The sequence below is a fragment of the Octodon degus genome, unplaced genomic scaffold, assembly GCF_000260255.1.
Source record: "Octodon degus isolate 3935 unplaced genomic scaffold, OctDeg1.0 scaffold00080, whole genome shotgun sequence".
In the NCBI taxonomy this organism is placed as follows: domain Eukaryota; kingdom Metazoa; phylum Chordata; class Mammalia; order Rodentia; family Octodontidae; genus Octodon; species Octodon degus.
In genome coordinates this window covers 4,578,581-4,592,072 of record NW_004524656.1, presented here as the reverse complement: position 1 = coordinate 4,592,072, position 13,492 = coordinate 4,578,581, and the positions used below count along the sequence as shown (strand labels likewise).

The following is a 13,492-nucleotide window of genomic DNA, read 5'->3' as shown; positions in this document are numbered from 1 at the left end:
CCACCACACCCAGTCTCAATCTCCATCTCAGCATGCCCCAGGGCCAGGGCCAGCACAGCACAGCGCAGCGGGGATCGAACCCCGGCCACTGCGCTGTGCCTAAACAGGCACTTTAGTCTGCTGAGCTGTCTGGCCGGCCTCCTTTTTACTTTTTAACCAAAGCACATTCTGAGACTTGTTCTTCTGTTACTTGCCCAGACCCCACGAGAGATGAGCACAGGGTACTTGTCTTGAACTTGTCTTGTTCTCCAGCATCTTTGTAGTTGGCATGGCTGAATTCCAGCATTGCATCAAGCTTGACTATGTACTGGGCTCTAGGACACAAAGAGAATATGGTCCTGAGCCAATACCTGGTTCTTGCAGTCACCAGATGAATGGCTTGGCAAGTCTGTCAGCCTCTCTGCCCATGGGTTCTGCGTGTGCACCTAGGGAAAGTGCGTGTGTCTACCTTATAGGGTTCTTTTGAGGAGCACATGAACTTGCAACAGTACTTTCCACATATTAAATATTTGATAAATATTATGTATCACAGAATTCACTTCTAAGAACTGAAGAATTTCAGAGCTCAAAAGAACCTTAGAGAACATTTCATGTAATTCTCTCTCAGCACCAGAAATAGAGGCTCAAAGGATTGACTGCTGCAGGTGACCCCAGGACAGCCCTGCATCCTGGTGTCTATCTCCCTGTTGCCAGGGAGACAAGGCATCTACCAAGTGTTGCTGAAATATTTTAGGGAAAGAATGTTAATTGTCCCTCATGGAGGCCACAGAGCCTAGGCTGGCCCCATTCCTTGACTCCAGCCTCCCTGCTATCCTATGCACTCCATCCAAGCTGCTGGCTGTGGCCTGGAGTTTCTTCCAGGCAGGCGGAGTCCAGGACAGCAAAGAAGCTCACATCCATTTGTCTTGAGGAGCCTGGAGCATCAGGAAGAGTAATCAAGACCTTGTTTCCCACAGTAGAGAGAAAACCTGTAATTAATCTGGCTGCCCCTCTGATTTCTTCTGTCCTCCCCACCACCAGACTCCGTCTGGTGGCTGTCAGCATTCTCGCTGTCCCACTCTGGGAAAATTACGATTAATGATGTAGTACCTGCATGAGAATGAGAGGGAGCGAGCGCTGGAGACTGTCTCTAAGTCAGGAGAAGGGAGGCCATTCAGCAGAGCTGGGCAGGGCTGAGCAGTGTGCACACCACACATACGCAGGGAGCTGCAGACAGGCCGTGCCTGTGAGTACAGTCAGTCGGCTGCGTGTGTGAGTCTGCAAGCATTTGTTGAGTTTCTACTCAGTGTAGCTTCATAGCAAGCATGTCAGGTAGGTGTGTGTCTGAAGGAGTGGTTCCCTGCCCCCATCCCCCATGGGAGAAATACGTGCCAAGTTAAACAGCCTCTCATTCATTTGCACATTGGACAGCACTGTGCTAGGCGCTGTCCAAGGTCCTGGAAGCAGAGCTGTGAATCTGAGGGATGAAGCCCTTGTCCTATGGGGACTTCTCTTCACAATAGCAGTGTGGAATGGGGGAGCAGAGATGATGGGATCTATTTAGGGGGCTCCTGTGCCTTGAAAAAGCTGAGCAATCTTGTACTTATGTCCAAGTGCAGATCAGATTCTCTTCTAGAAAAAGTGAGGTGTCCGATTTTTGGTGTTAGGGTGTGGAGGTGTCCTGGACAGGTACATGGCGCATCAGAGGTGAGTCTCCCAGCCCAGTGCCTCTGTCAGGTTGTCACAGGGCTGCGTGATAAATGGTACCCTCAAGCCTGCTGGGGGGTCAGAGGGTCAAAGGAAGACAGCTTGCCTGGGTGGAACATGTATAAGGAAACTGTAAATTCCTTGTGGGCAAGAATGCTAAGTGTAACTCCTCAGAGTTAAGATTCTTGGTAGATGCCAAAGCATCTTCCGTGGACATTCTCTGATTGAATTATTTCATTTAACAGCTATTTTCTGAGACCTACTATGTGCTAGCCTGTGCCAGGCACTGGAGACACAGGCGGAAAAGTGCAAATTGTTTCCTGCTTTTGTGGTGGTGCAAATTGTTCCCTGATGTTGTTTGCTGGGTTAAGTACAATAAGGACTGTGGGGAAAATTCTGCAAAACACTGAGCCTTCCACACATGCAACATGAAGATTCTTTCGTTCTTGTAAGGTTTGGAAGCAGATCACTTCACGTTGTTGTGTTCACTGTGCCTACCGGGAGGTAGGCATTGCTCTTCCTGTGCTACTGGCAGGTGAAGAGGCAAGCTCTGAGGGCTGTGGCACCCAGAACTATCTGCTTAATGAGGCCCAGACTCAGATCTAACCATGTTTCAGTCCAACCCAGACTCTGCTCCACTGTTGGCATGGTCACCCCAGGATGCCCAGAACAACACCCTCAGCAACAAGAGTCTGTCAGGGAAATCTCTGCCGTGCAAGTTGGACTCGTGCAAAGGACCTAGAAAGTGCCTGACAAACATTGCAGCCCCCACAAATACAGTTGTGTAGATAAGCAAATGTCAAAGAGGAAAGAGCTACACGTTCTGGTTAAGTCAGATAAAAGTAATGCCAAATACACTTGCTTACATCAAATCCCATCGTTTAATGCCTGGTCAGCACAATGGACAGTAATTATGATGCAAATCACCAACCAGGTATCAAATTAACCCAGGTATACTTTATTGGATGACAGCCCTCTACTCAGGTCATACAGCCGAGACTTTGTCCTTCATGGCCTGACGCCTGGCCAGTCCTGGAGACCTCCTCTTAGAACAATGTCTGAGGTCCTGGGTGGCTCTTGGCTTTCATCCATGTGACAGTGGACACGATAATGTGAAGTGATCTGCTTCCACACCTTACAAGAATTAAAGAACCTTCATGTTGCCTGTGCGAAAGGCTCGGTGTTTTGCAGAATTTTCCCCACAGTCTTCAGCATATTTAACCCAGCAAACAAGTTCAGTTACAGGCAGGAAAGCTGCAGCCAAGACAGTCAAGGGCAGAGTTCCAGGTCACACAGAGCCACTGTGACTGACTCCACTGTGTTCTTTAGCCTAACTGTTCCCCTAACAGTTCTGCTCGGTGAGAGCAGAAAGGTAAAGCTCTGTGTCCTCTATTTAAATTTTTTTAAAAATGAGGTTTTAGTTTCAGTTTGATATTCAGATGAACCTAGTCTTAAAACTGCGCAGTGCATCTTTGATTAACTAAACTATTTTAATAAGTTAGGGGTAAAAGGAAATAGTAGCGAAGATGTGACATTGAGTGCCTCTTTTCAGCCAGAAGTCAGATGCTTCCTCTCCTGGCTGCATGAGGCTTGTTGGTGCAGGCTGAGCGCTTCAGTCCTTTGAGCTGGGAACACAGCTCTGACCACAGAGACAAGGACACTGCCCCACTGCAGTTTAGTTTACATGCGACTGAGGAGACAGTCCCCAGGTGGTCAGCTTTATCTGTAATGAGTAAGAGTGTCTAGCTTCCCTTGAGACTATTTGCTCAAATCTGTCCTTGTGCCAACACCTGTATGTTAAAGGACAAGTATCCTGGGCCTGATTTACCAACAGTGGAGTCGCCTTTTCTTACCCCGTCCTTCACCCTTTGCCTCCCTGTGTCTGCTGCAGAGGGCGTTGCTTGAGGCCTTCTGCTCATTGAGCAAGTAGGTCCTGTGCCACTGTTGTGCACAAGTAGACTCTGGGGAGGCATCAGGTAACTGGAAACAGTTCCTGCCCGTCAGGAGCCTACTGTAGACCGGGTGGAGACACGTAAAGGCAATAGCTGTGGAGGGAAAAGTGCCGTGCTGAAAGCCATGGTAGCTGCTGGGGTGAGGCGGAGAAGGGGCGTGCATGCTTTAGGCCCAGAGCGCTGCAGGGCACCAGCCGTGGCTGGATCGCTGTGCCCCATGTATGCTGGAGAGACAGCGTGTGCACAACAAAGACTTCTGAAACAGCACACAGAGAGTGAAGCACAATATCTTTGGTGTGTCCCTCCATCAGTCCTCACAATCTGGACACAGCTGTGGAACCAGCGCCCAGCACACCAAGCAGAACATTAGTTCCCTGGAACCCCTTAGGCCAGTCTGCCCTGACCTCAAACTAGACATCAGAGAACATTGGTCAGAGAGCATTTGGTTTTGCACTTTACATAGGCAAAATCTTACAATATGTATGCTTTTGCGCCTGGTTTCTTTTGCTAAATATTGTATTTATTAAAGTCATTTGTGCTGTTGCATATTTTTATTTATTTATTTATTTAGGCGTTACAGGGTCTTGCTATGCAGCTCGGACTTGTAGTGATTCTCTTGTCTCAGCCTCCCCAGTGCTGGGATTAGAGGTGTGTGCAGCTATGCCAAGTTTTCGTGGCTGGCATGGCACATCTGGGGTTCTAGGCCTGGCACGGCATGCAGTACCGGTGACTGAATCCGGGTCCTTGCACTTGCCAGGCAGAGGCTTAGTCCACCGAGCTCATGTTGCATATAGTTGTTGATCATTCGTTTCCATGTTCTGTTGTGTGAATATGTAGTATATTTCTCCATTCTGCTGCTGGGTATTTGGGTAGTTTCCAGTTTGGAGAAATCTAAGAGTGCTACTGTGAGCCTTCTAGGCACGTGTGTGTGGTGAGCGTGTACACGCGTTTCTGTGGGAGACGCACCAAGGAGTGGAGCTACTAGGTGGTTGGGAGGTGTGAAAAGCTCCAGTAGACCACTTGCCCAAAGAAGTTATGTGAGTGCGCGCTTCTTCCACACTGCAGGAGAGTTCCGGTTGCTCCACATCCTCTCTAACATTTTATGTTGTCTCTTTTCATCACTGTGGCAGGGAACAGTGGTAAATTATTAGGGTTTAAAGTCATATGTCTCTGAATGTCCATTTTGTATCTGTATATTCAAAGTGATTAGGATAGATCTATAGCTACATTCTCTTAATGAATAGAGGGATTTGTTCTAATGGTGTTTGTGAATAGGGTATCAGGTCTGCATCTTGTATAGCAATTAACCACTAGGAAGAATGTATGCAATGTGTTAATTATTGAAACTGCCCTACCAATTTGGTTTGAAACTGTCTCATTGCTATTTGTTTCTCAATAAAATTATGGAAAAAAAGTCATATGTCTCTAAAGTCCAGGGAAGCCAAGTGCGTTAAGTGTATACGAGCTATTTGGGTATATTCTCCAGTGAAGTGTCTGTCCAAGTCTTTTGCTCATTTTTCTATTGAAATGTCTGTCTAGGGTGTGGGAGAAAGAAGCGTTGTAAATCCAAGGGCATGGGAGATTAGCACACGTGGTGCTCACCAAGGCTGCCTCGCCCCAGGGATGGGAGCAGTGCTATTTGCTTGCAGACCCTGGGTGTCAGAGAACCTGGGAGGTCGCGGGGTGTTTGTGTCAGTGACACTGTTGCTGTGGGGCAGGCAGCCTCTGCACAGGTCTGCATTTGACATCGGAAAGAGGGGAAGGGGTTGCTGGGAGATGGGTGGGGGTTAGGGTTGGTTTGCAGCAGGCAGCAGAGCCAGATGTGGGCACCATCTGGTGAACTAGGAGTAACCTCTGTCTCCACATCAGGAACTGATGCCCCTTTAGCCTCCGTCTAGGCAGCCCCTTCTCGTGGCAGCTCAGTTAGTTCATAGCTTAACTCCATCAGGAGGTGGTGTTACCACTGTTACAAGCAGGGAAACTGAGCTGAGGCAGAGAAGCCTCAAGAAGACCACGCAGCCAGCAAGCTGCATGTGCACCGAGTCCCTCCCCACCCACTCAGCCCTGTGCAGGATGCACCTTGGGCTTGGGACACAGAAACTACTCTCCCTAATTTTTGAATGGAAAATGAGGCTCTGTCAGTGCTGTAACCTCAGGTATAGCAGTGTGCCTGTGTGGATTGAGGCTTGAGTTAAGCTTCAGGCTGCTTTGGGCCCTGGTGGGAGCAGAGAGGAAGGACAAAGGCCGCACTCCATGGCTTTGTCTGCAGCTTTCCCAGGATGTTCCTGTGAGTTCTCAAGTTGTTGTTGTCCTCCCCAAGTGGTTCTGCCCTTGCTGCACTCATGAGCTCCTTCCCCTCTCTCACAGAGGTATGTCATGCGCAGACCAGCAGAGGGCTCCATGAGGATTTATAGAAGATGCCCCGCGTCTCGGCGCCTTTGGTGCTGCTTCCTGCGTGGCTCGTGATGGTCGCCTGCAGCCCCCACTCCCTGAGGATTGGTAAGTGAAGGCCTCTCTGGGGCACACCCCCCACCACGATTCCAAGCATCCACAAGGGCCATCTATGTGCTGTGCAGGCCTTGTGGGAAGCTGTCCAGACCCTCCTTTCTGCCCTCCTGAGTTTGGCTGGGGTAGAGGTGGAGGTGGATGTGCTGATGATGGGGTGGAGATGGAGATGAAAGTGGAGGTGGTGGTGGTGGGGAGAGGTGGTGGGAATGGTGGTGGAGGCGGTGGTCGTGGAGGAGGTAGGTAGAGGAGGTGGAGATGGTATAAATGGTGGTGGTGGTGTAAGTGGAGGAGGAGGTGGAGGTGAGATGGTGATGGTGGGAATGGTGGTAGGAGAGCAACAGATCACCAGCTCTGATCTGGTTGACCTCCTGAGCTCCCCTGGTGACTAGAATAAAGATGCTCATAGCTCTGTGGTACAGTTTATGATGGATTCAGCCTAGCACATTAAGAGTCGAGCTAGAGATTAGGGAAGAGGTCTGAGAAGATCCCAGAAGAATCCTGGAGAGTGTGTAATGTCTGCGACAGTCTGGATGAAGCCAGGATCGCTTCAGTTTCTCCTTTGTCCTTGCTGCTCGGAGTGGTAGGTGTGGGCAGGCAGAGCTGCTGCCTGTGCCACCAGCACCCCCTCCCCAGTGGGCATGCCTGGAAATCAGTGTGTGCTCTCTGGAAGCACTGGCTGAGGCCAAAGCATGCCAGGTCTCTGATCGTGGGGATGTGGCCCCCGCCACACAGAAGAGCACACCACCCCATCCAGCAGACACAGTGTGGTCATCTGACGGCCCTACACAGGGACGCTGTACAGTCAGGACAGCTTGGAGGGTAGCAGGGATCAGCACGTCTGTGTGTATGTGGCGCTGGAGTCTGTGTAAGTGAAGAGTGGGGCATAACATTAAGAAGTTCAGCTTCTTTGTTACGAAAAGACTTGTCAGACTGTGGACCTGAAGGGCAAGGTTAGGGGACAACTCCACAGGGATTCAAATTCCAGGCAGGTTTTCCAGACAGACGACCACACGACACCCTTCTTCCTGGACTGGGCTAGGAAAAAGGTGGATATTCCAAGTAAGGCAGGTTCTGGGCCTTAAGCTTGAACTAGAAAGACTTTTGGCCAATGTAGAGTACAGATGCTGGTTCACTGAAATGACTTACTATTTTAGAATTCCCTGTCACCATCAGGCCTGGCTCTTCAGGGCCCAGAGAAAGGCTGGTGTGCTGGTTTGGTCAGGAGGCGCCAGGAGGTGGGACCCTGCCAGGCTAGGTGTCCTATGGCTGAGGCCAACCCCGAGGTCTCTGAGCTGCAGCTCAGGACCTTGTGACACGTTTCCCCACATATAGGCAGCAGCAGCTGACTGAAGTCAGACATGCTGACAGGTGACTCTGTTTTGCCCTCCTCCTGTCTTTGACTTCTTGCCCTGCATGCTTAAAAAAGGGAACTAAAGCAAAAATATTCCCTCCCTCTTATTCATTTATTGCTGCAGAAACTTCAGACCCTAATTTAATTCTGTTTCGTTGCAGTGCAACAATGGCTCATACCCTTAACATGCTTAATTTATAAGACAGCTCTGGTTGTTCAGGATTTGCGGCACGCTTTTCTTCCCCCTTTACATAGTGGATAAAGCGGTAACCATCAGTTTCCACTTGTTGCCAATGGGATGCAAAAAGGAACTGAGCCAGAACTGGCAGCGCCTCGTAGCCTCAGCTTTCCTAACATTTGCTTTTGAGGAGCAAAGTGGCAGGTGGGGCCTGGAGGTCCCTCTTCTGGCTGCTACCCCAAGGAGGGTAGATTTCAGAGAACCCCTGTGTTCCCATATGCACACTCTGAGCAGGGCTTGTCCTGTTCTGCCCAGACTGCTGGCTCTAGTTTTGGCTCATGCTGGGATACTTGTGGCCAATTTCCAGCCCAAGGCCCTGCTGGCTGGCAAGGTCAAACTGGGTCCAGTCTCCTGCAGAGGCGAGGAAGCAAAAGGCAAACTGACAAAAAGAAAGAAAAGACAAGAAAATCTGAACAGCCATGTCAGGAAAACCCCAACAGCTTTCCAGTGTCCTTGGTTATCCTGTGAGTTAGGAGCTTATTGAAAGTCTCCCAATCCTTATGGATGGAGAGGTGCTTGTTACACGGCCTCCAGAGGGGAAATGGAGTAGAGCTGGCATGGAGAGAGAAGCGGGTCAAGAAGTCATGCAGTGCAGTGCTTCAAGCGGCCAGCCCAGCACCCAGATGGGCTACACCGGCATCCACAGCGCCAGGAGCCTCTGAGTTGTTGAAAGGCTCATGGGAAAGGGAGGAGCTACCTCTCCTCCCAGCCTCCGGGGGCCTCTGCTCCCAGCATCCCAGTTTTCCTGAGGTTTCCCTCAGCCTCCCAGCCTCAGCTCAGATAGCTGTCAGAGCAGGGCTGCACAAAGGGGCCAGGAATCTTGGAGATGAATTGTCCAGGCGGTATTGTTCTCTGCCTCACTTGTCGCTGGTGACAATATGGATGTTTGTACAGAGGCGGCCAGACCCATTACCCTGGTGTGATGGCTGTTTTTCATTCAAGTGAGGCACAGGGCGGGAGGTACAGCCAAATTGTCTATTACAGTGTCCGCTGTTTACCCCCTGAATGAGGTTTTGGGTAAGGGAAAGAGATTTTATTTATGGCTGTGAGGCTGCCTGCATAAATTCCCCAAACTCTCACACATATGTCAGCCCCTTCAGTCATCTATCTCTGAACATGTTTTTTGATTTTGCTTCTGTCCCTCTGGGTCCACTGAGTGATGACTGGAGCCACAAGTTAATCAATGCCCTGAGAAGACCCCACTCAGCCCTGCAGTTCTCTATTACTTAAGAAGGTTGTGGTCGTATCTTCTTAGAGCCATAAAGGACGAGAAGGTTCTACTATCTAACCAGCTCATTTCCAGATGAGGAAACAGGCCAAAAGTGGGCAGTGTTTCTGCCAAGGTCCATGGCAAGTAGGTGCCCAGCTAGTGGCAGTCAGGGTAGAGCCTAGTGTTCTCCATTCTTCTTTCACTTTCTTTTTTTTTTGCTGCCAGCTGCTGGGCTCCCTTAGCCACTGGGAAGGACAGTCATCTTCAACAGCTTGTGAAGGTTATTTCCTCTTGCAGTTTTCTCTAATCTCTCCTGGAAAATTTTCAGACATTAGGCATTGTTGTCCTTGTCCCCAACTACATTAGGTGCTCAGCATGTAATTGGTAGCTGAATGCAGGCTGGGCTTGCCAGCCTGCCTCTTCGTGCTTTGTCCCTGCCCTGTGTGCTAGCCACACTGAACTCCTCACTGGTATCCAAATGTACCAGGAGCTCTGCTGTGGGTTCCGCCCCTTTCCTCACTCTGCCACGAGTGCTTATGGTCCGATTCCACCCTCTGCTTGGAAAGTAGCTCCCAACAACTCCTCCTCCTCTGTCACCATGAACTTAAATGGCTTTCTTTGCAAAACCTTTCTCCCAGTATCTCCCTGTGCTTCCCAGAGAGTTTATCTTTCTCCTACCATCCTCCCTTTTCCCTGCTGCTTGCCTCTGTTCCAGCACTTATGGCATTGGACTCCGGTTATTCTGGAACTTTCCCACCACACTCTGAAGTGCAGGGGAGAGTGACCTCTTAACACAAGTGCCCGGCACATGTTGTGTGCAAGCTTATCTCTCCAGTTCAGCGCCTGTGAGGGATGAATACCATGGCCTTTGCAAGACTCAGTACCCCAGTAGCATGTTTGATGCTATCATTTTCTTTTGGTCTTGTCTGTGAGTAAATGGATCAACTGTGGGAAGAAGTGGAGATAAGAGCAAGACAGACAAAATGCCCATCTTACCTAGAAGTGAGAATAGGGATTTCCTGAAGGTCCTGACTACATGCTAGTGAACATTTTTGTCCTAATAACAAATAACTCAGTCAGTCTTTAGACTGGAATGAATGATTCTATTCATAATTCATAAATTAAAAAAACCCAGCGGCTCAGAGAGTTTTAAGTCATCTAAGATCACCCAGGTACTTAAATTTGAACCTGTCTGCCTTCAAAGCTGTCTGCATTGTGGTCTACTGCAGCAGCTAGTGACCCCCAGGACAGTTGGATTCCCGTTGTCACAGCAGTCACATTAAATATATTGTATTCTGTCTGGTGAAGAACTTGAGAGGCGGAATCATTATTGCTCCTTTAGGCTCTTGTTTTTGACACTTTCACCTCCAAAGACTTTTCTGAGGGCACAAAGTCTAGCTCACAGCTGAGGAAACTGAGGCTTGGGGACTTGAGAGGCTTAATCCTGGTGGCAGCACAAGTCCCCTCAGCATGCATGGTGTCAGACGCCCCAGTGGGCCATGATGGCAATTGAAACTCCTAAATAAGCTTTCTCTGTCTGGTAAAGCAGCAAGAGCTTGGATTTATTTGCCGCTCTTGTCTGCTTAGGACCCCAAGCACTTTACAACTACAATTTTTTACTTGATTTCCTCCAGTGAGCTCCTTTACAGAAAATGTTCGACACAGAACATTCAAATGTTATAAAGATGAAGCTAATAGGAGAATTGGGAGAGACAAGGGGGAAGAATAAAAACACTGGTTTCTGATCTTATTCTACTGTGTATTAAATATATCTGATACACCGAGGATCAAATATACCAACAACATTCTTTGCCTCGTAGAGGATCCACCCTGGGGTTTTTGAGTAGTGGGCTCCCCTAATAATGTCACCATGTGATTTGATTTGTGAAATTTTGATCAGCATGTAACTTTTCATCTCGGTTCCAAATTGAGTCATCCATACAGACAATCAATTGGTCTTTCGCATTAGTGACAAATGGAAATTGATGACCTTCTCCTTCATCTGTCACCTGGAAAGGGAATATAAAATGATTTCTGGAGCACAAACCTCTCCCCTGGTGAATGTCTTAGGGGAGTCCGTGTATGTCTTATTGGTGTCTGTCATCCAGCACAGTGCCTTGCTGGAAGAAGGAGGCATAGTTATCGTTTACCAAGTGAGATATCTACAGTAAGCTTTGAATCTTGAGCTGACCTTTTGGTTTTTAAATTTCTCTTCTCTCAAGAATTGGTCAATGCTCAAGAATGACAACCAATTTTGTTACTCTGCACAATAGATAATTTCAAGAGTAGATATTTTGCTCCTTCGAAGGAGCCAGCAGGTGAGACTCCATAGGCTCGTTCTTGTGTAAGACCATTTCTACCCTTTGGCTGTAGTTAGGCACCCTGGCCAGTGTGCCGTGTGGTGTCATCCATCTTTGTTTGGCTTGGGAGCACTACACAGTATGCTTTTAGGCTGTTTATCTTCTCTCAACCTTTTCAGAACCCACTGTGAGCTGTAGCCTTAGGACGTTGTTGTCTTTGCTGAAGAGTTCAGGATGAATTAGGCCTACCTGCTCCGTTTCACAGATAAGAAACAGGGTCCCAGAAGGCAGCGTAAACTGGCAAGGGGCCCCTTTGACAGCACCAACACTTCCAACTTCCAGATGCCTGGAGATAGTAGTGCCATCACTTGTAGTGTTGAAGCATGTCCTCACAGGCAGACGTGAGCACATCTTGTGAAGCTAAGCAGTCGCATCGAAGAGGATAACCTGAGTAGCAGCCACGCACAGCCATGGTGGCAGAATCCTGAATGTTCGCTGGCTGCACATACATGATGACCACACTCTGAAAGCCACTGGGGCTTCACAAAGTGAGGCAGAGCAACAGGCAGGCAGTAGCAGTGAGTATAAGGATGGCTTCTCTGTTTTCTTGAATATACTGTGATCAGCCTCTGGGGGAAAGCCAGAAAGGGATTTCAGAGATGAAAGAATAGAGCCCTGTTTCATAAATAGAAGCTCTTGATCATGGGGCTAATTTCCATGTAATTTTGCTAGGTGTCTGCCTGCGTTCATTTGTACTACAAGGGCCTCCCTTCCTCCAGGCTCTCATCTTTGTCCTTCGGTGAATGTTATGGCCCTAATGGCACTTTCTTCCTTGTGGGATGCAACAGGTGCATCCCTGGTGGGTGGAACGGACTGGCAGCATCAGGCTGAGCAGAGATCAGCATGGTGTCAGGAGAACCCGCAATGGGAATAATCTGTCAGAATTCCAAAAACCTGTCCTCAGTTCTCTGGAACACTTTACAAAGTCTTGAGGTGTGGAGTGAGTCGCTTGCAAGCTGTATTGCGGGGGAGGGGGTGGGAGTGTGGAAGTTACGGAGACTCTGCTTCCATGTAAGAAAAGCATGCTTGCTAGGCAGATGGAACGGGCTCTTTTGGGTACTAGGGTCCCCAGACCTGGAGGTAGCACACAAAGATTGGACAGGATTTTAGTATCAAATGAAGGGCTGGACCTGTTACCTCTGAGACCCTTTCCATCCTGAGACTAAGTGATGAAATAGTTAGCGTTTGGCTTTATATTGCCACAGGGGGACACTGCAGTATCATTGTGTCCTCATTAATAACCATTAACAGGCACTTAAATTGAGGCAACCAGCTGCCTAATTAAAGCCATGACCCCATTTGGCTCCGGTTGCTTGGGTAAGCCAGGTAATACAGTAATGGCCAGACTCATTCTTTCATTTTGGTGGTGTAGGCCTGGCCTGTTCAGGCCTCCCTGCTCCCTGTGGCCACAAGTGGGGAAACTGGAGATGAGCAAGTGATGATGGCAGCTGCTGCTAGGTCTCAGCTCAGTGTCTGTGCGTGAGGCCGAGGGGTGGCGTGCGCCGTGTGCATCGGCAGAGCCAGAGCAGCCCGCTCACGGCCTCACAGCTCAGCTCCAGGCGAGACCACAGTTGCACTTAGTACTCCATCGTCTGGATCCCAGGCCCATAGCCACTGCGTTACGGGGCCTGGTCAGCTCCTGCTGGGCTGGGCTAGTGATGCTCTTCAAGCTCATCCTGTTGAGGAACCTGTGTAGAGAGCCCTGTCTAGTCAGGGCCAGCTGTGCACAGGCCTGTGGGCGCAGCTGTCTGGCCGGGGAGACAGTATCTTGTGCTGGCCCTGGAAGGCTCTGTAGGTGAGTTTGGTACCCATCTCTGCTTGCAGAGCTGTAGAATTGGCCCTTTCTGCTGGTGTGATCCTGCAGCAGAGAAGCACCCCGCCCCCCTCCCCCCGAACCTGTACTTAGGGTCAGGTATTTGCTGTAACCTTTTAAACTCCATTTCTCCTCCATGTTTCGGATGGGGAAGTCAACTCAAGGGAGTGACCAGTCCTCTGGAGGAGTCCACAGGGGAGTCCTCTGGTATCTAGTTTCTTAGTCCCTTTTGTCCTGACCCACTCAGGTGCCTTATGAGGCACCTAATTTCTCAGTGACTGGGGCCTCTGCAGGTCAGGAGGGACATGGAGTCAGATGTGTTGTGGATAGAGGCTGTAAGGATCTGGCATAGTGCGGAGATTAGGCCGGAGCCT

The 13,492-nt window shown here is 49.4% G+C and overlaps 1 protein-coding gene across 1 annotated transcript in view; it reads left to right on the top strand.

Annotated features, from left to right (window-relative positions):
* The first annotated feature begins 1,928 nt into the window (after positions 1–1,928).
* Positions 1,929–13,492, top strand: part of Grik4 (glutamate ionotropic receptor kainate type subunit 4) — a 362,522-nt gene continuing 350,958 nt past the window's right edge. The window contains exons 1-2 of the mRNA XM_004636401.2: positions 1,929–2,020; positions 5,986–6,137. Coding sequence (XP_004636458.1) covers positions 6,056–6,137 — 82 coding nt within the window. The 5' untranslated portion in view covers positions 1,929–2,020; positions 5,986–6,055. The remainder of the gene's footprint in view (positions 2,021–5,985; positions 6,138–13,492) is intronic.